Source organism: Polypterus senegalus, chromosome 14, assembly GCF_016835505.1.
Source record: "Polypterus senegalus isolate Bchr_013 chromosome 14, ASM1683550v1, whole genome shotgun sequence".
In the NCBI taxonomy this organism is placed as follows: domain Eukaryota; kingdom Metazoa; phylum Chordata; class Cladistia; order Polypteriformes; family Polypteridae; genus Polypterus; species Polypterus senegalus.
This window is the reverse complement of record NC_053167.1, coordinates 29,550,392-29,578,145: the sequence shown is the minus strand read 5'-3', so window position 1 is coordinate 29,578,145 and position 27,754 is coordinate 29,550,392. Positions and strand designations below refer to the sequence as shown.

At 37.3% G+C, this 27,754-nt stretch overlaps 1 protein-coding gene and 1 long non-coding RNA gene across 4 annotated transcripts in view; both read right to left on the bottom strand.

Moving 5' to 3' along the window:
- bmp7b (bone morphogenetic protein 7b) overlaps nucleotides 1-23,760 on the bottom strand; it is an 83,328-nt gene extending 59,568 nt beyond the window's left edge. Inside the window, exons 1-2 of one of the 2 annotated variants that reach the window (XM_039735795.1) lie at nucleotides 23,671-23,760; nucleotides 16,195-16,897 (exon numbers count right to left, since the gene is read on the bottom strand). In XM_039735795.1, the coding sequence (XP_039591729.1) occupies nucleotides 16,195-16,585 (391 nt within the window). In that variant the 5' untranslated portion in view covers nucleotides 16,586-16,897; nucleotides 23,671-23,760. Of the gene's footprint in view, nucleotides 1-16,194; nucleotides 17,145-23,670 lie in introns of those variants that run through there. The other variant, XM_039735796.1, reaches the window with a different exon arrangement.
- Nucleotides 23,761-26,096: 2,336 nt separating this feature from the next.
- Nucleotides 26,097-27,754, bottom strand: part of LOC120515078 — a 41,052-nt gene continuing 39,394 nt past the window's right edge. The window contains exon 3 of one of the 2 annotated variants that reach the window (XR_005630582.1): nucleotides 26,097-26,225. This is a non-coding gene — a long non-coding RNA (uncharacterized LOC120515078). Of the gene's footprint in view, nucleotides 26,273-27,754 lie in introns of both variants that reach the window. The other variant, XR_005630581.1, reaches the window with a different exon arrangement.

Sequence of the window (27,754 nt, the reverse complement as noted above, 5' to 3'; positions counted from 1 at the left end):
CCTTGCACTCGGAGCTACAGAGATAGGCTCTTGTCCTCCATGACCCATAACTAGACTAAAAGGGCTTCAGAATGTAATCTTATGTTTGCATTCTTCGACTATCAGATAAGCGTTCTAAACTAAAGGAACAGTCACACTAAAAATAAATAAATAAAATGATGGGATACACAGGTGAACCGAGTAGTTTAAAGTGCTTTATTCTACATATTATATTGGCCAATGTTTAGACACAAACCTATGTTATTTGAATAATTTCAATATGAGACTTTAATACAAACAGTGTGGTTGAATCTTTTCTGAGTGAGTCTCAAGTCATCTATTACTGTTGTTTATGTGTTGTGCAATCTCATCACAGTACATTCAACTAACCTTTAACAAGTTTACAATAAGACCTGTTAGTCAGTGTTACAATTAGTTTAAAATAGACCACAAATTTGTGCATGAAAAAAAGATTTTAGGATACAATTTCTGATAAATGATTGCTTTAAATCCCCCTACATTGTAAGAAATTTCACCAATTAGAACACTGATATAAACAAGGAGTGAGTAACAAAAATAATAAATAAGTAGTAAGCTATGTTAACAATCATGTTTTTTTCAACTTTCAAGCAATACGCTACAGCTGGGGTATACATTTTATGAAGAATTTTTTCACAAAAAGAGAATTTGTCTCCCACTTCTTCGTAAGTAATGTTTTTTTATTTTTACTAGGTTCATCAAAAACTGGGTGTTAGTTGAATCAAACAGAATGCCCCTGGTACATTTTTGACAACAACTATTAAACAACAAAATCCTCAAATTTCTTATAATTTAGTGTCCCTGACTAAATTCTTGAAGGACGATTAGACTCCATTTATGACTGACTACTTCACACTATTGGTCAAGGTTAAAAAAAAAAATATACTGTAATATACCAAAGCTGGCAAGAGTAAGCCATTTTTATTATAAGAACAATACAATCCAACAAATCACCAATTATCGGTTAGTTTCTATCCTGGACAAAGGGGTGTAGACTGACATGGCACAACTATGCAGGTGTAACCACATACATGATTTCTGATAAGCAAATCTTACGACTGTGCAAGAAATGTTTAGCTTGTCTTAAAGGAAGGTGGTATATTTGAACCTGCTATTACATATGTCTCTTTTGACAGTGTAGTTTAACTTGTATTTGCTTGAAAAGTCATTGAGCAAATAAAGATTTACGGTAGTTAGTAATGATTGCCAGCTGCCAAGAACCGAGCTCTCCAGGTGGTGATTGCCTGCTGCTATGACCAAAGTTTAAAAGATGCCTGCTTTCTTTTCAATAGCTATCAAAAGCCTTGCATGCATAGTTCCCGGCAACTTAAACAAAAAAAGGATAAATACTTTAAAAAAATGGATACATCATTTTAAGACAATTTTTATTGTCAGAATTTAGTGGTTTATTTATAAAATACTGCATAAAACAGGCACCCCATTATGAATATCTTTGATTGTCTCTCAATCCTAATATGCAGCCTAAATTGACACACTAGTCAAGCATCTACTGTCACACAGGTGAAATTATTTATCTTTCATTACGAGAACCCCTTCCATCCCTATATATGTAATAATCCTACTCACAACTTTGACCAATTTGTTTCCAACATAATACCAACACTACAATGACTACAATTACCATACTCAGCCAACTCGTCTATCAACTGTGCAAAGCAACCCACACAAATACTACCTGAATTCAGATTACAAGATAAAAGGTCAACAAAAGATAATTTTGGTCTAATGAAAGCCCTAAATGAGGCTGCTTGGGTTGACTATTTCCTAAAAACGAATTCTCATTTACAACAGATGCCACTATAGGTTGGGTCCATGACAAAACACGTACAACACCTTCACCTGCCCCCACAAGGACTAAGGAGCATTTAAATTGGTCTTGTCTAAGGTGTCGTGTCTTAAACTGAAGAATGTGAAAAGGGTGTGAACCCTTTCCTTGTGAAATGGCTCCAGCAGTGACTCACAATTGACTCATTGTCTGTTTATGGTGAATTTCTCAGGTATATTGAATGCCCAAAGCTTATCCTTCTCATCAAGTTTCCACCACGCACACTGTCTGTGCCACTAAAAAAGACCAAGTCTGTTCTCACAGAGGAGGAGTCTATCCAGGCTTTACTGACACTGGTACATATGATAACAGACTCCCAGTGTGCCAGAGGGTAGATGTGAATAGTAAACGTCTCATATTTGTTTATTAAGTTGTCTTAGTGCTTGCCTAGAGAGGAAAAAAAAAAAACAGTAAAAACTTCCCTCCAGGATGACATGACAAATTCTTCTAAGCCATACTATTTGTCTTTCAGAAAATAAACTCAACATTTAATCTAAACATGCCCATCACAGGTATAAAACAGCATATTCACTACAAGTCAAGATGGCAAAGTTTACTCGTGAATTTCTGCCTTCTTTCCGCGTCCTCTGCTCATATCTCACTAGCTTTATATAACATAACTACATACATTTTACAAAAGAAAAAAAACTTTCCTATGTATCCACAACTATGACAGATTTCAAGAGAATGTGTTAAATTTTGCAGTTAATAAGAAGCCAAGGAGCATTGTAGGTAAAGCCACCTAACTACCTTAATAAATGACACAAAATAGAGAATTCATCTTTATTGTCTTCATGGAACAAACATGGAAATACATACTTATGTGAAGCAAATTCATTCTTACATATCACTTTCCTCAGGAAAAAATTACGATTTGCAGACAAACAGCACCTGTACCTACTGTGAAGAGATCTTTCTTAATGTTTACTTCCATTTCATGCTGAGGATTTTATTTCCTCACTGCTGGAAGTACTTTTCAGACTGCAGCATGAACCAAATCTCAGCAGATTTTTCCATAACAAGTATGTCTAAATGTATTGTAGCTATTGATTAGATCATTTTGCTAAGTATCACAGCTAATTAACAAAGCCTCACTTAAACATTCTCCACAAATAATTTAATTTTGGATTGCCACATGTGCCACTAAGTGAAAAAAAAAAAGAAAAAAAAGAAATTGAAAATAATGCACCCTTGCAACACAAGACAGTTGCCACGGAAAGATTACAACAACTGCAGATATTATATTATTAATTTGTTTGTATATTCTCCCCACATCTATGCAGTTTTTTTCTATATGCACAGGTTTCTGCACATATCCCAAAGATGTGAGTTTTGCAACAGAAAACGACTGTATTAGTGAATGTGTGTGTGTGTTTATGTATATATTGTATGTGTAACTCTGCCCTGTTCTAGACTGGTACCTCTGTTCCATAGTTGGTTCTTGCATCGAAGTGACTAAGGGGTCCATACCAATGTGTGAGTTTTTAAATAAAGTCAATGCAGCTCAGGCTCGATAGACATAGGTGCATGGCCCCAGAATCATTGCTGAGGAAACTGACTGGTCATGTTTGCACATGAAGGCATGATCAGCCCAGCTGGTTTCCTTGTTGATGTTCTGTGGGTCATTATGTGCAGGTCACCTGTGCACACAGAGGATAAAAGAAGCCTGAGTGGGATAGAGGGGGGGATTGAGAAAAGATTGAAAAGAAGAGACAAGAAAGAGTGAACCAGAGGTGAAATCCAAGTAGACAAAAAAAAGCAACACCAGGATTGTTGCAAAGCTGGTTCTCATGAGATGAGCCTCTTGAGAGGAGTATAGGAAGATTTCTTATATACAAAGATGTGGTGCTCCTTGGTAGGTTTGTTCCTGCTAAATGATGCAGAGGAGCAGGAGTGACCAGTCACTTTGAGAAGTATTATCGAGGGTGAAGGTTCACAGTGGGAGTAAAGAGCAGTCCTTTCAGATGTCCCACTGATGCTGAGAGACGGCCATGGGGACACAAATCAGTAAATGATTGACTGCACTTGTTGAAGGGCATTTTCTGTTACTGAAGAGACTGTATGGGTGAGCATCAGAAGATTCAGAAACAGGAGGATGCACTGAGGCTCATAACATTCTTTTATGAGGAGATCCTGGTTGTGTTTTAACCTAGATTTTAACAGTTGTAGAATGTATTAATTGTTGATTTCCACCTACACAAATGCACTGATTTTACTGAGGATTATTTATTGATATTTTTTATGAAGTGATAGCACTGCACTTATTTTAGAACACAGATTTGTTTGAGAATAAAAATCACAATGCAATTTGCACTTACTCTTGTTGTTATGTGTCCTCATTTGTCCTAGTCCATATTGGTCTATGACTATCAATGGCCCAAATTCAAAAAGGGCCAGCTGTGGGCAACTAGGGCATCACAGTTCTTTACCTTGAGATTCCAATATAGGTTCCAGTTCCTTACATTTCTGCATTGAAGTAAGTTTGGAAAATTAATAAATATTAATTGTGATGTTTGCACATTCTTCATATGTCCACATGGGAGTTCTTCTATCTACACAGTTCTTCTTAAAGGTGCCTGTGATAAGTTAATTGGGGACTGTTTATTAGCCTGGTATGAGTGTGATAGTTGTGCTGGAAAAGCTTCTCTTTCCAAAGATGATGCCAAAGATGATCTACAGGAAAAAGTGTATTTAGAGAACAGATGGAAGAATTATAGTTCCTAGAAGGACAGAAATACTCTGTAGTTCTATCATGTTCATTTTGCTGTTTCTTATCCAGTTCTGGAAGCTGATCCTAACAGCACTGAACTCAAGGTCGGAACTAACCTTTGATGAAACTTTAGTCATCTGCAGGTCACACTTATACACACACATCTATACACACTCACACATTGAATCACCAGTTAATGTGATGGAAGACCCATTCGGATACAGGTGAATGTGCAAAATCTCTCTCTTGGAGCTTAATGGCAGCAGTGGTATCCAATATGCAACCCTTCTGTTTACCAATCGTTATCAGTTTTCTAATTAGTTTTAAATATTTATAACCCATGGAATAACATCAGAATTAGTATAATGTATGTTTCTGCCTTACATTTTATAGACTGTGATCCACTAATTCTGTTTCTAGGACTTTCAAACCTGCGTTTACAATAGGAAACAGAAATTAAGCTTAGTTGTCCCAACCAGATTTTTCCAGAAGGACTAATTTGGCTTCTCATTTTGTGCAAAAACAGCTTCTACTTAAAGATTCCTTTGGCAAATCCAATATCCCTGAATTTTCAACTTTTTTCACTACATCTAGATATCCACCACACAAGACTGCTTTATGATCCTTAATAGCTGCCAATATTCATTTTATATTGGACTGTAAAGTATACATGCTGTAGGCAGATTCTGTCAGAAGATTCTTATCCTGTGTGCAGTTTGCACATTTTCCCCATCACAGTGGGAATTCCTCCTGATTAGCCAAAGACAGTGAGAGATAGCAAATATCAAGCCACCAATTAACCTTTGTCTTAAAAGTTTAATAGCTTTCTGTCTAAATGACATCCTGCTTAATTTTCTCACTCGGACCACAGTCATTTTGTGTTATGCCTACAATGTAATATGCAGAAATTCAAAAATTAAACAATTAATTATGTGTATTTGAGAATGAGAGTTAGAAGAGAGTTAGTGCTCAGTCTGCCATTCCTGGCAAGCTGCAGGTGGCCTTATCTCAAGTTGCTCTGCTGTGATGCCTATTTAATTGTCAAGCAGGACATCTCTGACAGTGGAGCTCTTACACAAAAATACCTTTGTCCACAGTTACTTGGGCAGGGGGTGGGGGTTGCAAATCTGAAAGAGGAGAACAAGACTGAATTAAACCTGTCTTGACAAGCTCTGTAAGTGTGGAAGAAGAAACTGGACTATTCAAAATAACCTTCCGAATGAGATTCTGTCTCTTCATGCATGGACCCTCCCTGCTCTTCTCACGCCACAATGATCACATAAAAGAAATCACAATCCAGCCACTGTCAGAATTACTAAGAAAGCAACACTTTGATTATGAAACACTAATTGCTTACCAGCTAATTCCGAATATTTTAATTTCAGAAACAAGGAAATGACTAAAATGAGCAATGAATTTCAGTGCAAAGCTGAGACATAGTACTTTAAAGCAATCATAATATGATTACAGAAATGTCCAGGAAATATCAGAAATAAATAAACATTGCCTCTGTGTGAGGTTTATATGAATATCATTTCTTGCTTGAAGGTTGACAAGTACAATGTCAGAGCATGTGTGTGCTGTTAAAGAACCTCCTAGTTACCAATACACATTTGGGTCACACCTTTCACCAAATGCTTTCTATGATGCTACATTTCATAAAATGAATGAATGCAGGAAAAAGGATAAAGCAGTTGTCCAAAAACCAGGCAGTCTGAAATATACTAGCAAAGGTTCATTATGTATACACTAAAAGATTTACCTAATTCAGAATTTGTTGGAGATGGGGATTGAAATGGCAACCATGTAGCAACTACGCAATGAGTGATATACAGTGCTGGAATTTCTTACTGTTGTTTTTGTGTCTACATAATTTTTAGCATCTACATCATATCCGTCCATCCATCATCCAACCTGCTATATCCTATATCATGGGGGTCTGCTGGAGCCAATTCCAGCCAACACAGGAAACAATACCCGGGCAGGGTGCCAGCCCACCGCAGAGCACAAACACACCCACACTCCAAGCACACACTAGGGACAATTTAGAATCACCAATGCACCTAACCTGCATGTCTTTGGACTGGAAACCCACACAGACACAGGGAGAACATGCAAACTCCACGTAGGGAGGACCGAGGAAGCGAACCCGGGTCTCCTAACTGCGAGGCAGCAGCGCTACCCACTGTGCCGCCCTATCTACATCATATCCAGATATTAATTTCTGCATACACTTGTGCTACCACTCCCACGTCACAGCACAATTGTGATTTATTGCCTAGAAACAATCTTTGTGGACTTTGCACATTCTTCCTTTCTTTGCCATTTGTTTTCATGGTTTCCTCCCACATCCAAAAAATACACATATTAGATTAAAATAAAACTTGTGAGTGAGACCTGATATAGACTACTGCCATGCCCAAGATTGGTTGCTGTCTTGCAGTGAGGGCATGGTTAAATGAAATTAATTAATTACTTTAATGTTTAGTATCTACAGTCTACCCTATTTTTTATAGTCATAGTGCATTATCATATCCATTATATGCATTGTCAGTTTTTATCAGACCTGTAAGAACCTATTTACCTTGCTCTTCAGCTAATCGGGTCATTTTAATCTAACTGTTTCAAAATATTTTCAAACATACAGTATTTTACCTCCTGACAACTGTTATTCAAATGACAAAAGGACTTTCAATCATTCAAATTCCAGCCCCTACATGAAAGAACTCTAAATGGCAAGTTTAAACCCAAATGTTCAAATGTTATTAAAAACACAGTTGATTCTATTTCTGTGCTACAATAGTGGTATTATGATTTCAAGGTATAAATCCCATACGTTCATTGAGATTTCTGGAGTTACACAGTTATTCCTCAAAGTTTTCCTTAAAAAGAACAGCTTTTCTATGTTTGTATTTAAATAAGAAATGTACTGTATTTATTTTATGCTTTGCTAAATATTGGCACAAAATTGTATTTTTTAAAACACATAATAACGCCAGCACTATATCTTTTGTGTTTACACACACCAGTTAGTTGACAGACACACTGACTGAGGTAAAACTGAAAGTCACTAATTACCTTAAGTTGCATGTCCTTGAGATGAGAAAGAAAACCTGAATGCTAAGATAAAATGAACACGGACATGGGGAAAATATGAACTCTTATCTGAAAGACAGCAGTGCAAACTAGTGTGCCACATTACACAAACACAGAGAATTAAAATGTAATAATCTTTAATCATAAGTAGAAAAAAGAAAAATGGCTTATATATTTCAGTCTGTTCATAAAGTTCTTTCTTTCTTTCAAATTATTTAAGCCCAGTAAACCATGTCATTGCATCAGTGGCATTTACAGGAAATGTTGCGGCAGAATTGTACCATTTTCCACTTTCTAGACTACAGAGACATAGTTAGTATATTTCTTTTTGGACATTTTTAAAGTGGTCAGTCGAAAACTGGGAATAACTTTTATATCTCAGACCTAGTAACCAATTATGCCTCACCCCCTGATGATCTGCATGTCATTTAGTATGTATAAAAGAAATTAGATAGGAGTAAGGTAAGAATTAAATAGAAATTAGACAGGCAGTGTGCAAGAATTAGACACTGGATAAAAAAAAAAATAGTTGTTAAAAACACTTGAGCTTCTGCCAACACTTCAGGACTGGACTTGCCCATCACTTTATGGATAATAAGATAACTACCCTCCCTTTCCCCCCCACTCTTTCTCTTTCTGTCTAGTTTAAAGCTGTCATTCACAAAACTAATGAGCTGAAACCAAACAAACAACTGCATCTCTTGACATTGAAATGAACCCTGAAAAATAACTATTTAAAACATTTAAAATCAAAACATCAACTCTTTTGTGCATATACTGTGTATATATATATATATAAAATACACAAAGCCAAAAACAAATAAAAATGACCTAACAATGTACAGTCGTAGAGAAAGTATCATGACCTTATTAGGCACTGCACTATAATTTTCTATAGAACCGATGGGCTTTTATTTTATATTTGGACTCAAAAGTAAAGAAACAGCCACACCCTTTTAACTATGCCTTTCTCTAATTAGACGTTAATGCTTCGAACCACCAAGTTTGAACATATGCATCTTCAACCAGTCAACAGGTTGCAGTAGCAACTTCAAAAAGTAGCTTGTCTACTACAAAAGCTTCACTCACAAAGAAATATTATAATTGCCTGAGACAACATTATAATTGTACATTTACTTAATAATTAAAAGCTGCAACCTCTTAGGAATCATTAATTGTCCTGAAAACAAATTAAAATGAATGTTCACAAACATCTGAGAGTTTGATTTTGTGAACAATTTAGTTTACTGCCGTATTCAAATTATGTTAGAATGTAAAGTACTGATCAGACAGTTGACATCAATTAAATAATAATTCTGCATATAGTGAAATGCATCCATCACCATTATATTACAAATACAGTTGTGGATGTGACTTATACTAACATGAATAATGACAGTCATAAGCCAAATATTTTTTATTTCTCTTAATTGTATTTGTACCAGCAGTATTATTATTCAAATAAAACAATGCTGTCAGTATTAAAGTTGTAATTAACATTATATTAATAAAGCATTAATATTATATTGCTGCTGCAGTTAATCCCTTTACTGACGGCTGTAAGTAATACCTCTGTCATCATCACATAATGCAGCACTGTTGCTGATAAATAATACTCTTCCATATCACAAGGTAATTGGCTTCCACCTGTGATCAATTGTAGTTCTGATTAGTTTAGTATAAAACCAGCTGTTCCTAGAGCATTCCAGTGCTTGGAAGTGCAACTGAAAGCAAACAATTAGCTATGGGTGGCAAGGCACAAGTCAGCAGATGGATACAAACAAAAAATTCAAAGGCTTTATCAATCCCTAGGATCACTGTAAAGTTCATAATCAAGAAGTGCTAAGTGTTTGATACTACTAGGACTCTTTCCAGATAAACCCATCCCTCCAAATGGGATGGAAGAGCGAGGAGGACACTAATCAGAGCGGATACCAAGAGACCTATGGCAACTTCTAAGCAGTTACAGAATTTTTTTGGCAAACAGCAGTCATTGTGTACATGTGATAACAATATCACAAATACTCCACAAATTTGGCTTGTATGGAAGGGTTGCAAGAAAAAAGCCACTCCTCAAAAAAGGCCATATTGATTGAGCTTTGCCAAAAGGCATCTTGAAGATTCTCAGGCCAAATGAGAAAACATGTTATGGTCAGATGAGACCAAAATTGAACTATGTGGCCTCAACACCAAACGGTATATCTGGTGGAAAGCCAATACAGCTTACCATTCAAAGAACAGCATGCCTACCGTAAAGCATGGAGGTGGTAGCATTCTGTTTTGGGGGTGTTCTCTACAACAGGGACAGGGGCACTTGTTAAAATAGAAGGAAAAATGGATGGGACAAAATACAGTCTAGAAAGTTGTCAGTGGGAAGAAGGTTCACCTTCCAACATGACACTGATCCGAAGCACACAGCAGAGTTGACCACACAGTGGCTGAAGGAGAAAAAGGTGAATGTTCTTGAGTGGTCTTGTCAGAGCCCAGACTTAAACCCTATTGAAAATATATGGAATGACTTGAAGATTGCAGTCCACCAACATTCACCATTCAATTAAACTGAACTTGAACAGTTCTGTAAAGAAGAGTGGGCAAATACTGCACAGTCTAGATGTGCAAAGTTGGTAAAGAAGTACACAATAGACTCATGGCTGTAATCAAAGCAAAAGGTGGTTCCACAAAGTACTGGCACAGGAGGGTAATACTTTAAGCATCTCACTGATGTGCAGCTTTTGTTCCAAACTGTTGCTATTATGTCTTTCACTTGGCTGTTCTGTTGTATTGAGTAAATACAACTGGATAAATATTTTTGTGTGTCTTCATTACAGGCTGCAAAGCAACAAAATGTGAATATTTTGAAGAGGATGATTTTTTTTCTATCCCCACTATATTTGCCTCTCTATTTTGCAAATTTGGAAGACAAGTAACTCATTCACTAAAACACAATGGGGAAAGTATACGCTGCATTGTTTAAAATTAAATAAAATGTACTATAGAATTACCTATTAATCACTGCCTATCTGCCAATCAATGTAATTTTTCAACTGTGCTTTCTTCTGCTTAATGAGAAAGGGGGGGCTGACTATTGGATAGAACCCTTAATACATAATATTACTCTAATTGGTTTAATAGCACATGTATTTTTGATGTTACATCGATGCTTTAAGATAAAAAAATGACTATTATTGACCATATGATGAAGTGTCTTATTTTCATCCATGGCATGGACAAAGCTACTACTTTTACTTGAGCTCATTTATGTAGCAGTGAGAAAAAACACAGTGCTGGATAGGTGCAAGGCCATCAGATACTTAATATTTGTAATACAATTAAGGATCACAGAGATCCACAGTATATCTGAGCAGCACAAAGCACAAGTGAGAAATCAGCCCTGGACAGGGCACCAGTCCACTGCAGGGCCCACTCACAAACACCCACATTCATCCGCACTGGGTTCAGTTGGAATAACCAGCTTAACCTGCATGGCTTTGCACAACAGCCATATGAAAACCCATGCAGGCAAGGTGAGAACACACAAACTCCATACAAACAATGAATCACTATGGGGTTCAAATACAGGACAATGAATCTATAAGACAGCTGCACTAAACATTGCACCATCATTCCAACACCATTCTAACACTTACAGTGTACAGCGATTGTTGTACTTTAATTATTAATGTTAACTACCATCAATACTCCTATGAATAGAACTCTGCTAATTATGGCAGTCATATCATTATACTACAGCAATATGATTTATAGTATTATTATGATTATTTGCAATAAAAGGAATTGTCCTGGGTCCTTCCTGTTAAGTAGACTGGTGATGCTGGCCCTGATATGTGTGTGTGTGTGTGTGTGTGTGTGTGTGTTCACCCTGTGACTGGCTAATACCATGACCCTGCTTTGGATAAGCAAATTTGGAAAATGGATGGCTGGATGTTAAATTATAATGTTTTGCTATCACAATGGTTCTATGAGAAATATTTATTTCCTATTAATGGCAATTAAAATGTTTTTGTTTTTGAAATACTTCTAGAATGTTATTAATAATAAATGTTGTTATCCTTATACAATGCTAAAACAGTGATCAGCAACATTCTCATTATTAAAAGTAATCAGGAAGAATAAAAAATGACTGTCTTTTAATACAAGATGCAAAGCATTACACCTTTACCACAGGTACAAGAGGAAAAAGATCATAAGTGTTCTGTAAATCCCCACTCCTGAAAGACAAAAGGCACATAAAGGAACAATATGCTTAGGTTGATCAACCCAAAGAGCTCAATAAGTACTATCACAAAAAGGTTAGATCCAGGCAGATGTACCACGTATTGAGTTTTCATGTTTGTCATATGTTTGAGTAAATTTCTTCATGTGTTTTCGTTTCATTCTAAATTCTACATACAAGCAACACAACTGGCACTCTCAAATTAAATCTACACTTCATTAATTATAATAAGAACTAAAATGTGTACACGCTTATGCATTTTTGACCATGAAATAACATGGACCATATAACTAAAAGTGAAACACAAAATGTATAGGGTCATGCAAAACATACAGTAGGGGAATCAGACTGCACTATTGCAAAGAAGTTAAAATTAATCTATCCATCCATTTTTAAGCTCTGTTTTCTGAACTGGACAAGATGACAGTCTATTACAAAGCACACAAACAAACTATAATGGTTAACTAAGAAAGGTGAATTTACCCAACGTGGGATGTAGATTGCAACTAATGAAAGCACAACTAGCCTACAGGTACAACATGCAAACATCTCAGTCTGTGATAAGACTGTAAACTAAATCCATCATGAGTGAGAAGCTGTGAACACTGCATCATTTTGCCACCCTTAGTGATAAAATGATACAGGAAAAACAGAAATGTTGCTTCAAAATCAAAGGGTCTCTCTTTGCCTTTTAACACATGCACCAAGAGCTAGACAGCACAACTACCTAATGTTCACTATGAGGCTTTAATTTGTAAAACTTATATTTCACCGTTTTATGACAAAACATTTTAATAAAAGAGAGAATGTAACTACAACCTGTGATGATAAATCAGCATAGTGTTTAGTCATCATTGATTTAGTTTTCACAGACAGCCTTTCAAAAGTGTATGTAATTAATGAGGGACTGCTTGACCCAAGAAAACAGATTTGCATGTATATTAGCTTCATTCAAGTTCCACACTCTTACCAAGGCAACTGCTAGTCCTCTTGCTGTTCTCTTCCATATTAGATCTAATCTGGTTTCAAATGCATTGGTGTCTCTTCGTGGCTCACATTATATATTTAAACTTGCTAGCTGGTATTTAATAACAAGCCAAAGAATCACAATCTATTGCACAATTGACCCATTCTCTTTATCCTTATAACAGCACCCACAACTGGTCACTAGAAACGATCCAATGTAGTGAGGCGCCGCTGCGACGTCTGGCCGTATGATTTCCCATTCAGACTCAATGGGTGTCTAAAATAGGCACATTGTAGCAGCTGACGCTGTAATTACAAGTTTAAAAATAGCTAACTGCAAACAAATTCCAGTGTTTTTTGGAACAACAGACAATGAACATGCAGTCCCATGTCTTTTAGAAAATCATCACAAGTTAAATATGACTCTCCATTTTAGATCCAAAATGTGTTTAGTTTTGAAGTTATTCGTCTGTGACACAGATAAAAAGGTTATTGAGTATATGACACATGAAAGTGAGCTCATTTTATTCACAAGAAAATGACCCCTTTACCAGCTGTGATACGATTCTTTTGAAGCCACATACTTGTCAGCCTCCCAATAGTAAAAACCACACCAACAATAATAATTGTATAAGTAGTCTTTCTGAAAACAACTATAAACAGATTTTATGTGCAGGCAAACTAAACAAGACATTCAAACAAATTTAATGCAAAATAAATACAAAGGTAAAGTACCCCATAGTCATTAATCTTGATAAGACACAGGTAACTATTGGCTTTGTATGTACTAGGTGAATTAAAACAGATTATTGTGAACACAGTCATTCTTCTTGGCATAGTAGTACAGTCCAAAGGAAGAGTGTCTGACTTGTGAAGCATGATACGAATTTCACCTTACACCTCAGTTACTAGTATCCTGCAAATATATCAAGGTTTTTCTTATTTTTACACATGGACTGATGTTTCTTTCTAGTAGTGAGTTAGGACAGAGGCTGCAAGGCTCACAAGGCAGAATAAAACTTTACTGGGCACATTATTGTACACAACAATCATTTGCACATTCTCCATACTGAATGCCTTTGGACAGCACAACAGAACTGGACTTTCCAGGGTAAACCCAGAGAGAACATTTAAACTCCACACAGGAGGAGTCAAGCTGGATTCCAGACAATATTAACGTTCCACTCTTTCCAGTGCTCCTGCAACACACCCTAGATTTGTGTCATATGAAATTAGAAAGTGATTGTAAATATATATGCAAGTTTTAAGCAAGATTTTATGGCACCTCAAAAGGGAGGCTCAAGAGGGAAGTTAACTCAGAACCATTTAGTTTAATCCCCACACCATTTCACAGTAATTTTCCACCTGTAACTGTTAACATTGCCATGAAGTTAGGATTCAAAACATTGTGTATAATTGTTTCATTTAGGAGCACTCCAATCACAGTAAAAATAATTTAGATAGATAGATAGATAGATAGATAGATAGATAGATAGATAGATAGATAGAATACTTTATTAGAAAATCTATTTTTGGTAAAATGTATTAATCCCACGACTATTGGACGACAAAATATTCATACTTTATACCTTAATGATAAAATATTTTTTCAACCTTTGTTATGCTGAGAACTATATACCTTCTTTATACATAACAAAATAAAGTTAACTCAACCTACACATGTGAAAACGTCTACTTCATATTATCATCGTGCTATGAAGGGAATTTCGTCCGGTGCTTCAGTTTGGTGAAGAGATCCTCATGTGCTGTGTACTATGAGTTTATTCGCTCATATACACAAATTATACACACAGTTTAAGGTTATGTGACCCTACTGTACAGTACACGATGTATTAAATAGACGTTGCAGTTAGGCATGCGCATTGCAGACTGCTCACCTGAGCTCGTTATGCATAGGTCAGGACGGAGAGGAAGCGTCTACGCCAGAAATGTGAACCGACTCCCCCGCGTTACGGAGATGAGGTCTACCTTAGCCGACACACATTTGTGCACTCCAGACATGCGTAGGTGATTTCAGCTATGACGCTAACACTGTATTCTCGATGCATCCTCTTCCCTTAATGAGTACAGCCGGGGACAAGGGCAGTGTTCCAGCTTCCAATCTGGCACATATAAAAGCTTTTGCGCAATCGAGACAGATAGTTTCCTGAGTTCCGCTTTTTCCTACATGGATGCTTTAAGAAGAATAGCATTAAATCCCCTGCATTATGTCAAACTTTCCTAGTAAACGTGATGTTAGGAGTTAACACTCGCACTTGTGAGGCTCCTAGCAATCCGAGGCTCCTATTATATTACATCCCTTCCATTGGCAGACACAATTGTGGTCTACTTCCCCTGATCGAAATGTTCGACGGTTTCCAGAGCGTCCATCTAGTTCGTGAATTAGGGCGATTAGACCTTTGGGTCGATACTTCGCCTAAAAGACACGCCAATGACAAATGCTGTCCTGTATATTATTTATTGCGTGCGCACAGATTGCATAAAGATAAAAACATGTTAGTTTCAGAAACAAATTTAAGGATCCGTCAATTAATTGAAACCGTATTTATTCGCGACAGTGTTGCGCGTAGTCAGTGCATACCCTTAAGTTTAGTTCTGAACATGCACATGATCCAAGTCCCGGACGATTAATCCGATAGTATGCCTCGGCTAAAGGTGGGAACCGGATATGAAACAAACGTGCGCACAAGCAACTCGAGAAGATAAACTAAGCGACTGACGACCACCACCTTAAAATTATTTCTGGTTTCTTTTTTTTCTGTATACAACCTGTAGAGTTAAAATGACTTCATTTCTTACTTCCCAACTCTGGATTGTGATAAACAGAAAGACGTGCCAATTGTTCTTATTTCATTGTTGATATGATTGTAGTTTTCAGTATTAACTATTCAATATATTATAAGAAAAATGAGGATACTGTAGTTCCTTATACATTATTTATGTGTTCATCTTAGAATAAACGACATCGCTCGATTTATATACTGTATGTTGTTCTCTTTATCTCTCCGTGCGGTTTTAAACTTTTGAAAATTTTTATTTTACGGTCTACTTATTTTAGTTTAGATGAGGTGTCTTGTAATTCCTATGACTATTATTACGTGCCGTTTGGTTATTTCTATTCATAAAATGTAATTATGAATGCATGATAGAATGTATTCCTTCCATTTCTGAACATCATTAAATACCGTCATCACGAGTAAGCTATTCTCTGCGTGCCTTTCACATCAAATGTATTATTCTTATTGTAATAATCTAGCCTCCAACCCCCAATCCGAACTAATGACTTGATTTGTTCAAACTCACCGAGGTTGACGAAGCTCATGACAGTGTCAGCGCCGCTCAGAAAATTGTTATCCTGTAGAGTGGCCAGCGGAGGTCCCTGGGTAGTAAATATTGGTTTGTAGGGATAAGAAAACCCCTCATCCTCATCTTCATTTGATATGGCATTGTATAGATCCAGCATGAACATTGGAGCCGAGTTGTGTTTGCCATGAAGATGAGGCCGAGGACGATGAGGCAGTCCAAGGATGGATAAAATCTCCCTCTGCATCTCTCTGCGCTCCTGACTCCTGAGCCGCCGGTGAATAAAACTCGAGTGGACCTCACTGTCCATACTAAAGTTGCTCATTAGGCTTTCTGTTACGAGGCAGAAACCCCAGAGAAGAAGCAATGAAGGGACAGGCTTAGCCAGCATTGCAACACAAATATACTAAAGAAGTCAACTCATAAGAGGGATACACTGTTCCGGGGGCTACAGGCGTACCCAACCCCTCTGTCCTGCGAGGAAACTGCTGTAGTGGAGGCACGCATCAGCTCCGCTCCATTTTTGCCTCTCACGCGAACCGTCAAATTTTCCCGATCCGATTATTCAGCCAGCTGGTCGTTGCTCCACCAACCTCTCTGTCAAGCAAGGACCTGCAGATTTCACAAGAAGGGCAAGTGGGATGTCCGCAAAAGTTTTAAGGAGGTTCTATCAGATGGGAGGAGCAGCGCCTCCGTAGGTTCCCTGCAAAATTTAAACAGAAAAAAATACAGAAAGTAAATTGCGACGCAGAGGTGTGTTTGGGTAGGGGGTGGGGGGTTATCACAGTTTTCTTTTGGGATGTTTGGCTATCACTAAACAGGGTGCGGTCTAGAGTCCCCGGTTGATAACAGCTAACAAGTTTGCAAAGACGTCTTCTTTGTTCTGTTCACAGAGATGCACGTTTACAGGCGCCGAGGCACATTCTTTTCTTTCGGACGAATAATTGCTTTCGTGAATGTACCTGTTGATGAGCGGTCGCCGATGATCACTCACTCTTTTGTCTGAAGAAGTCTGTTTAAACGTTTCCAGGATTTTAAAGGCAACGTGCCACTTTTCCGACTTCAGAGTTTGGAATGCATGTCAGACAAGAAATTATTCCACCACGAGTGCAGATTTTATGTTTGATACGAATGTTAAACGTAGTTTGTTGTAGCGTTGAAAATCACTGCGAAATTATAAACCTCTGTCTCGCTATAAAAGAGGAAATGTAGTTCGAGGACACTATAAAATATTTGGCCCAGTCAATCGGCTACTTAAGAAAATAAACCGCAGCGACATCAAATGATTAAAATACCCTGTAATCATGTGTGGGTCCTGAAAGAGACACCTTCTAGTGAGATTATGTTAGATTTAAATGTGCATCTGTCCTCAAGATATTAAATAAATGGACACTTATGTCATTTGTATTAGCTTAAATAATTAACTTAAAACTGGTTGTGAGACTTCTCAAAGCATGTAGTCCATGTGCTTGGACTTTATTGTTTCATGATGGTAAACAAGAGCTTTAGTTAGTATTGAAGAAATATTTGACATTTGATAATAAAGATAGGAAGATAAAATATAAATAACTTCTTTGCCTTTTTCTTTTTTAAAAAGCAGTTATAATTGCAAAATACAAATGTTACTGCTAGTAACATTTGGGATAGTAATCAACTACAATACCTGCTCTGGTCAATCTGTGGTGTGCTGGGTGGATAAATGCCTAAAAAAAATGTACCTCCACTTGCCAGGCAACAATGGAAACACTACCACCATGTGGGACATGGTGGTGCATGACATTTTAGCTAACATATGGCGGTCCTGCACAAGAAAGAGAAGTAATGTCTGATGATCGAAGCAGTGGAGCACAGCAGAGCAAATATACATATCTGGAGATCACGATCAGCAGAATGTAGAGCACCAAGACTAGAGTTGTGCCTGGTGGTCAGGGGTTTTGGTACCATCAAGAAAGGTTTTAACAAGAATCAGCAGTAGGTGCCAGGAGATCCCACAGCCTAAGAAGTGCAAATCACACTGATGGGAACTGTGCATATTTTTTGCAAAATGCTGGGCTAAATACTAGATCCATGGTTGGGACATAGACACCTCAGGAGCTGTTAAACTGCAATAATAATAATAATAATAGTATATGTTAGCACAACTTAAACCATTGCCACCTGTGTAATTGTTAAATACAAATAGAAGTTCTAATGAAAACAGAAATTAATTTAGAATAATCATCCTCCTTGCTATGTGACAATGCACAAAATAAAGCAGGTTCAGTAAATGAAAATATAGTATATACAGGTATACACAAGTGGATAATAAAGAAATGAGGATAATGGCAGCAGATAGCATTGTTAACTCTTAGGTCCTGGTTTAGGTCTTGAGGCACCTTCTAGATAATGTTTGTGCTGTTTTACATAATTTCCTTTGTTATTTGTTGTGCACTTCACAGATATGAAATTACACTTTTTATTACATTTACTGTATATTTTACATTTAGGGAAAAGATAGGTTAAGTGCTTTGATCAGGGGCACACAGCAACTCAGGGGTGAAGGCTGAACCATTAACGTTACGTTCCCTAGCAGCTACCCTGCACTCCATGCCACTTAAGCGGACTCATGGTTACTCCCAAAGTCCAAATCTTATTTAGGCTGAGGAACAAATCTAAATTGGTCCGCTATGAATAAGTGTGGGTGATATGATTTTCTCTCATATCCAGTATTTGTGCCTTCCTGATGAACACGGTTTAAGGAATATTTGTAGTTTACTATTAAAAGGTGTTGGTAGATAATAATAATAATACGTAATTGATCGCACATTCCAGGATAATTTGTAATCAGTTTGGAATGTTTCTTTTCTTATTCATGCTAGGATACTCACATTTTTATTTTTTAAGCACAATTTAGATTCTATCTGTGCTGGGCAGATTTAGGAAATGGGCTGTTGTTAAGGTACTCGGCTCATTCCACAGAAGCTGACTAATCTAATTACTTTATTTAGAGTGCAGATTTGCAGTTGCACTACACTCACTTTGATTCCAGTAAATGTTTTTCAGTGCAATTCTTTTCCAGTTCTCCATACCAACCTTTAAATAATTTAAATTATAAGGGCCGTTTTGTAAAGCATCTTTTTTTCCAGTTGTTTTAACATTATTCACAAAAGGTGTACTACTCTGAGAAGCTTACTTGACATTAAGAAGTATTTGCTACTGCTCTTTGATCACTACTTTATGGAAGTCACACACTCCAGAAAGTGACGTAACCTGATCGGCAAATAAAAGTAACACAAATTGACCAAGGGAGGCAAATTTGCACAGCATCTTCACTTACAAGGGCTGAGAAAATTTGTCAAACTGTAGGTAAAGTTATAAGGTTCATAGGGAAAATAATGTCACATGTATAAAGTATAGTGAAATTTGTACTCTCATGTACTAATCAACATGTAATACATCAATGCAGGGCTTTACGGCCATGGTAACTTTACCCTAAATAAAGACATAAACAGAAATTAAATCTCAATAATGGTTTAAGAGAAGTATGGCTGTTAAGCTTTCATGATGGAACTGCCAAAAATATTCTGTATTATTTTATTCCTTTTGTTATATTTTATTTTTTAATATATTTTCACAAGTCTGTATATTGTAGGTAATACTTTAAATTCTATTATTTATCATTGGTATCAGGAGATATAACTTAATATATAAAGGTAAATCAAAAAGAATTGGCAATTTAAAAATGACAGCTTTACTGCAACAGATAGAAGCTGACGCAATACAACACGTTTGTGATGGCTTATGGTTAGCTCAAATACACACAGCTCTGCCATTAGTCTAGTTGAAGCTAAGGTCAAATGAAAATGGATGCTTTGTGACGGGACTGCACTGGGGATTGTGCAGATCAGTAAGCTGTTTGGATACCCATCTTGCAAAAACTTTACAGTAGACCAAATTATCATGCACTATGCCACGTGCAGACCCACTGATGATATCCAAATGTGCACAATAGCAGGTAATGTAATACATCAGTCTTCTAGAATGAAGACATTTAACATGTCGACATGGGCTTGTGTGCATTATGTTGGTGGTCGACCAGATTGAGCTTTGTTGGTTACACTTGTTCTTTCCGCTTTAAATCTTTCTACACATTTATAAACTTTTCGTTGAGTTATGCTGTTTTCACTTCCATACTGAGCCAACATCCGTCGGTGAATTTCAGCAGGTTTCATTCCATCTGCCCAAATAAACCTCACCATGACGTGTTGCTTGACAATGAAGCAATCCCAAAACAGAGCGTCCACGTTCTTTTGCCCTTGGCTTCAACTAGACTAACGACAGAGCGTTGTGCTGTGCATGTTTGAACTACACATATGACATTAAAAATGTGTTGTAAAGAATCAGCTTCTATCCATTGCACCCTTATGTAATTTACAAATTGCTTTTACTTTCTGATTTATCCTCATATATATATATATATATATTTTTTTTGTGACAGAACAGATGCAATGCTTTATTGGCAAAACATACATCCTTTTATATTGATTTAGTAATATTCAATAAGTTATAAGTTGTGATTTATTACAAATAATAAGGCTCTAATATCTACAATATGTACAGTCATATGAAAAAAGTTTGGGAACCCCTCTCAGCCTGCATAATAATTTACTCTGCTTTCAACAAAAAAGATAACAGAGGTATGTCTCATTTCCTAGGAACATTGTACTGGGGTGTTTTCCAAACAAACATTTTTAGTGAAGCAGTACTTAGTTCTAAGAAATTAAATCAAATTTTAAAAACTGGCTGTGCAAGCGTTGGGTCCCCTTGTAATTTTGCTGATTTGAATGCATGTGACTGCTCAATACTGATTACTTGCAACACCAAATTGGTTGGATTAGCTCATTAAGCCTTGAACTTCATAGACAGGTGTGTCCAATCATGAGAAAAGGTATTTCAGGTGGACAATTGCAAGTTGTGCTTCCCTTTGACTCTCCTCTGAGGAGTGACAGCATGGGATCCACAAAGCAACTCTCAAAAGATCTGAAAACAACGATTGTTCAGTCTCATGGTTTAGGGGAAGGCTACAAAAAGCTGTCTCAGAGGTTTAAACTGTCAGTTTCAACTGTAAGGAGTGTAATCAGGAAATGGAAAGCCACAGGCACAGTTGCTGTTAAACCCAGCAGGTCTGGCAGGCCAAGAAAAATACAGGAGTGGCAAATGCGCAGGATTGTGAGAATGGTTACAGCTAACCCACAGATCACCTCCAAAGACCTGCAAGAACATCTTGCTGCAGATGGTGTACCTGTACATCGTTCTACAATTCAGCACAATTTGCACAAAGAACATCTGTATGGCAGGGTGATGAGAAAAAAGCCCTTTCTGCTCCCACGCCACAAACAGAGTCGCTTGTTTTATGCAAATGCTCATTTAGACGAGCCAGATTCATTTTGGAAAAAAGTGCTTTGGACTGATGAGACAAACATTGAGTTATTTGGTCATAACAAAAAGCGCTTTGCATGGAGGAAGAAGGACACGCATTCCAAGAAAAACACCTGCTACCTACTGTCAAATTTGGTGGAGGTTCCATCATTCTGTGGGGCTGTGTGGCTAGTTCAGGGACTGGGGCCCTTGTTAAAGTTGAGGGTCAGATGAATACAACCCAATATCAACAAATTCTTTAGGATAACGTTCAAGCATCAGTCACAAAGTTGAAGTTACGTAGGGGTTGGATATTCCAACAAAATAATGACCCAAAACACAGTTCGAAATCTACAAAGGCATTCATGCAGAGGGAGAAGTACAATGTTCTGGAATGTCCGTCACAGTCCCCTGACTTGAATATCATTAAAAATCTATGGGATGATTTGAAGCAGGCTGTCCATACTCAGCAGCCATCAAATGTAGCTGAACTGGAGAGATTTATTATGGAAAAATGGTCAAAAATACCTCCATCCAGAATCCAGACACTCATCAAAGGCTATAGGAGGCATCCAGAGGCTATTATATTTGCAAAAGGAGGCTCAACTAAGTATTGATATAATATCTCTGTTGGGGGCAGCACAGTGGCGCGGTGGGTAGTGCTGCTGCCTCACAGTTTGGAGACCCGGGTTTGCTTCCCGAGTCCTCCCTGCATGGAGTTTGCATGTTCTCCCTGTGTCTGCGAGTGTTTGCCTCCGGGTACTCCGGTTTCTTCCCACTGTCCAAAGACATGCAGGTTAGGTGCATTGGCGATTCTAAACTGTCCCTAGTGTGTGCGTGTGCCCTGCAGTGGGCTGGCACCCTGCCTGGGGTTTGTTTCCTGCCTTGTGCCCTGTGTTGGCTGGGATTGGCTCGAGCAGACCCCCCGTGACCCTGTAGTTAGGATATAGCAGGTTGGATAATGGATGGATCTCTTATGCATCTGTTTAATTTTGTTATTATGCATATTGCATATTTTCTGTTAATCCAATAAACTTAATGTCACTGCTGAAATACTACTGTTTCCATAAGGCATGTCATATATTAAAAGGAAGTTGCTACTTTGAAAGCTCAGCCAATGATGAACAAAAATCCAAAGAATTAACAGGGGTTCCCAAACTTTTTCATATGACTGTAAATAGTAATGCAATGAGTGAGAGTACTACATATGTGGTTAAAATGTCACACAAATGTACATTTTTAATTCATATAATGTACAGTAAATAGCTAATGATGAAACAGAATGAAATGATGGATTATGAACATCTTTTCATCAACAAGGCACGGTTATGAAGCATTTTGTTACACTAGAGTTAGTGTAGGGCTGCGTCAGCATGCATCTGCAAAGGAAAAAAATGTAAAGGTTATTTCCACGCTAAAAAAGAAAGAAGGTTTAAAAAAAAAAAAAAAATCAGATTTTATAGATGCATGCTGGCACAACTCTACATTAACTCCAGTTAAACAAAATGCCAAACATAGTGTCATCAATCAAATGTACTTTTTTGTTGCCAGCAAATTTAATGATTGAGGTGGAACCGTGTTTGACTACGCAGTTCAAAGTGAACAAGGCGTACAGAAGGGGCTCAGCATACTACCCTGAAGCCAGCCTGGGTTGAGGTTGGTGTGGAGGATATTATACAGTATTTACAATCTGGAAGTTATGAAGTTCCTATTACTTTTCTAATTCACCTTTGAAAACACTTTAGATTCTAATTAAAATGGATTAAGCAGATTTGATAATGGATCTATGAGCCTACTAGTAGATACCATAGGTACTTTTTATGTTTTTATTTGTTTATGCTGTTTTGAGTTTTTGTCGTGCTGGTCAGTTTGTGTATTTGTTACTGTATTATAATGTTCTTTGATCTGTAAAGTGTTCCCAGGGGTTGATGTTAAACATCCTGTGTAAAGTAAAGATAAAGTGACTGATTAATCAAGATTGAGTGGATTTGCCACTGTAAAGAAATCCAATTTTATACATACATGCTACAACTTATGTTTTTTTCTGATAAGTCATAATGCACACAAACATTGTCATACCAGCCTCATAGATCAAACAGTTTTTGTACTCCCTTCTTTTAGGTGCACATCGTCTTCATCAGTCTTCATCTTCAGAGGAAGTCATTTATTAAGGTCCTGTGTCTTATCATGGATAGCAGGTACCACATTCCAAAATAACTGAACTAGAAGAAAATTGGAGCAGAGCCAAAAAAAGTAAGTAATAAACAAAATATATTTTGTAAACGTTCACAATCCAAAAATAAGGTCAGGAACAGAAAAAAGGTAAAAAAAAAAAATACTAGGCGTGAAAAAGTATGAAAAACACAGGTCAAAAGAAATAATCCTAAAAGCTGGAAACCATGTCAAATAAACAGGACACTTAGTTAAGATAACAATAGGCGTTTTTAAATCAAGGTCACAAGAAGCATGATGTCTCTAGCCAGGTTCTCAATTTTATTTTTTTCAACCCCCCTGTCATGTGACTGCTGGACAATTACTGTTAATTAGCAACATACAGAATGAAGGAGCTGGGGTAAACTACATGTGAATTATCCTGACAACAATTCACTTCAAGAAACCCAGACAGGAAAGTATTGGAAAAATACTCAAGATCCTGCATTGGAAAAGAAGAGTGGGCTGAAAAGCCTTCTCTTAATAAGTCATTACGTAGCAGCCTTTAGAGAACAGGATTTAGTTTGCATTATTACAAACATCTTTCACCTCAGTAATATCAAAATGATGGGTGATAATCAGAGGCAGCAACCACTTACTAAGAGCCAGGTGCATGACAGATTAAAAAAATATAACACCTTTAAAAAATCTAAACAAATAAAATCACTTGAAAAATGAATTTAACAATGTTTTTATTTATAGTGTACTGGATGGGATTTTGGTAAGCTAGATAGCTAATATAGTCAAATGATTATTATTGTTTTCTCTTTTCTTGGATTATTTGAAATAGTAAGTGAATATAACTTAGAATACCATATTTACTGTAAATATATTAATTTTTTTTTCTAAATATGAAAAGGTAACAACAGATAAAAATGAAGCAGTATCAGGCATACCATCAACAGCTCCAAAAATGAAAAAAATAATTTTCATTACACTCTTACAAGATCGTATGTCACCTTATCTCAGACAATTGCAAACTCATTCCAGTCATGAAATCTGTCACTTTTTCAATGTAATTTGGATCCTTTAGCACCATTGAATTTCCACTTTAGCAAGATGGATGAATGAAGTTACAAAGTTATAAAGTGACAGAAAACACATGAAAACAAAATGAATTCTAGGTGATCATTGACTGAGATGTTGAAAATGTCATTAAAAACCCATAATTTTCATTAAAACAGAACTGACCAATGGGCCACTATTAAGGAGTACAAACAGATTAAATTTCTGTCTCCTGCATTCTTTTAGAGAATTTGAAGAAGTGACAAAACATGCCCCGGTATTATACAAACAATGGTTCAGTTTGTTCGTTCTTTTTAATCCTGGAACAGTTTTCCACATTCATTGCAGAAATAAAATGTGCATGCTATAAATGTTTCATTCAGGACAACTAAAACAGCATTTCTCAAAGTTAAAGGAAAGGCATCTCCATTCTCTGCTAATTTTTCCAGTGCATTTAGACTCATACATATAGGATCTCCATAATCAGTTCAGAAAGTTTACACTCTCAAGGGTGTGTTTGCTCACCCTGAGATGCTTTCCAGGTGAAGAGTTAACATTTTATCCTTATTTTCTTAGGCTGTGTTTAGAGATTAGAAGCAAATCTCCAGCACCCACAATCCCTCCCACAAAACCCTTTTTTTTAGGCTGATTCAACTTGTTTTAAAGGATTAGGGATGTCGCTCTTTAAGAAGTACAATTGGAACAGACTGCCTTTGTTCTGTCTGAACTGTGCCTAATGATTTGATTGTTAAACAGAGGCACCAGTTAAAAATCCACAGTCTGTAGTCCAAGATGCCATTGACAAGGGTAAGCAGAGCAGAACAGGAAAGCAGTGAGCTGCCAGAATATTCAGATGCAGTTTCAGCACACAATCCATCGTGGACAAAGTCTCATCTGTTCACAGATACACTGATGTACACCCTATTATTATGACTTATTCCCTTCCAGGGAGATGGTTAGTGCCCCTCATAATATCCTAACCACCTCTACCTTCAACAGATATGCAACATTCTTCACCCTGTTTTTTAAATGAGAAATTACACTGATTCATATCCATGTGTAGTCTAGTTTACCTTTCATTCAGACTCAAAAGAAATTTTTTACTTTCGCTAAAACTTTTATTCTTGTTCAATACAGCACTTTAAGAGAAAGATGTATTTATTACATCTGACACATGGTTCAAAAAGTAAGTACAACAAATTGTTTATAGATTACTGCTACAGCAAGTCTCACAGTACTTTGATTCTAGTTTCAGATATTTTGTATTTTGCATTCTGCTTATACTCCGTCTTCTCTTTACAATAGGATGATATAATGTCAGGCTACTTGTCATCTCAGTGCTCCAGTCTTAGAATGGTTCTGAACCCAGTGATGGATTTAGAATTTGGTCTTTTCTTTGTCATCTGATGTCAGTAGGCCTAAACATAAAGGATGGTCCATGAAAGAAAAGCAAGTAACCTGGTTGCTAAAGGAAAAAACAGAACAACAGGAAGGAAAATCAGCAACGCAAAACCATCATTTGTGGAAGACCAGCCTCGACACAGGCAGGCGGACACCAATGGTTCAAACCCATAACACGTTTATTTACACTATTTACAGTTTAACCAGTCCCGCATACAACCCAGTGCCCCTGCACCACACACCCTCAGTTTGGGCCTCTCACAAGTCCTGTCTTCCTTCACTGCCTCCTCTACTCTTCTCCGAGCTTAAATCTCTTCCACCCCGACTCCAACTCACTCACTCGAGGGAGGAAGCCTCTTTTATAATCACCCGGACGTGCTCCAGGTGCTCTCCGATGAACTTCCCGCAGCACTTCCTGGTGTGACGGAAGTGCCGCATTAGCATCCGGAAGCACTCTGGGTGTCCCTGGAATCATTTACTCCCAGTACGGGTGTGGCGGAAGTGCTGACTTCCAGTGCTCCACAACTGCCTGGGCCCCCCTGGTAGTGGCCCTCCTGTGGTCCAAGGGAGGTATTGTCCCTCTCCCAGTCCCTCCAGGCGTCCTGGCTGGGCATGAGTCCTGGCCGTCAGCCACACATTTCAGAACATCATAGAAAACAATGAAAACTGGGTGCAGTTAGAAATCAACACCAGCCAGACTGACCGAGAAACACAACTGCTGTTTATAACAGAAAGAAAGAACTATGAAGAAATGTTCTGATTTATAGTGAAAACTGCAGAATTGTCATGAAAACCACTGCACTATAACTGCTACCTTGGTTCTTTATGAGTGATGAACAAGAAGAAATGTCCCTTTACTGTGCCATAGCTTATTATCCTTGTATTACTTGTACATCACACAATACTCACTCTTAGAAACCTTGTCAATGGTAGGCTGCAAACTACTGGGACTACAGCTCATGGTCTGCAACCCACTCTCCGCCATTAAGGGGACTATCAAGGTTGTCTCTTTGTTAACCTGCTTGAACTGGGTTAGACAGCAACATCCCCTAACCCTTTAGAAAATGCTACTGTCAACAACAAAGTTATTTTGGTGACATAGTAACAAACTTTATTTCATCTAAGTCTATGCAAAATTACTTGCAGAGAAACCAGGCATAACAAATATTAGGAGTTAAAATGAAAGAAAACATGCAGCCTCAATGATTCATATCAATGTTATACAGCAAGCTTTGTATCAGGTAGTTCATCCTGAGCGGTAACAGAGTTCCCAGTTCTTTCTTGAACCAGTGGTGATATCCATGCAGTTTTTTTAAAATAAAAGATATTGTGCAGTCTTTTCACTCTCAAAACATGTGTCCGTTGGGGTGTATTTTCATTTTGTAGGTGGCAAGCTTATCAATGCTGTTACTTTCATCCCTTAACAGTATATGTTGCAAAATGTCTCTAAAACATTGTTTCTTTCACATATCTGCTATGCTCTCTCTCACTATGTCACTGAGTGCTCTGAAAATACTTTTCCGTTATACAATGCCTATTGATGATG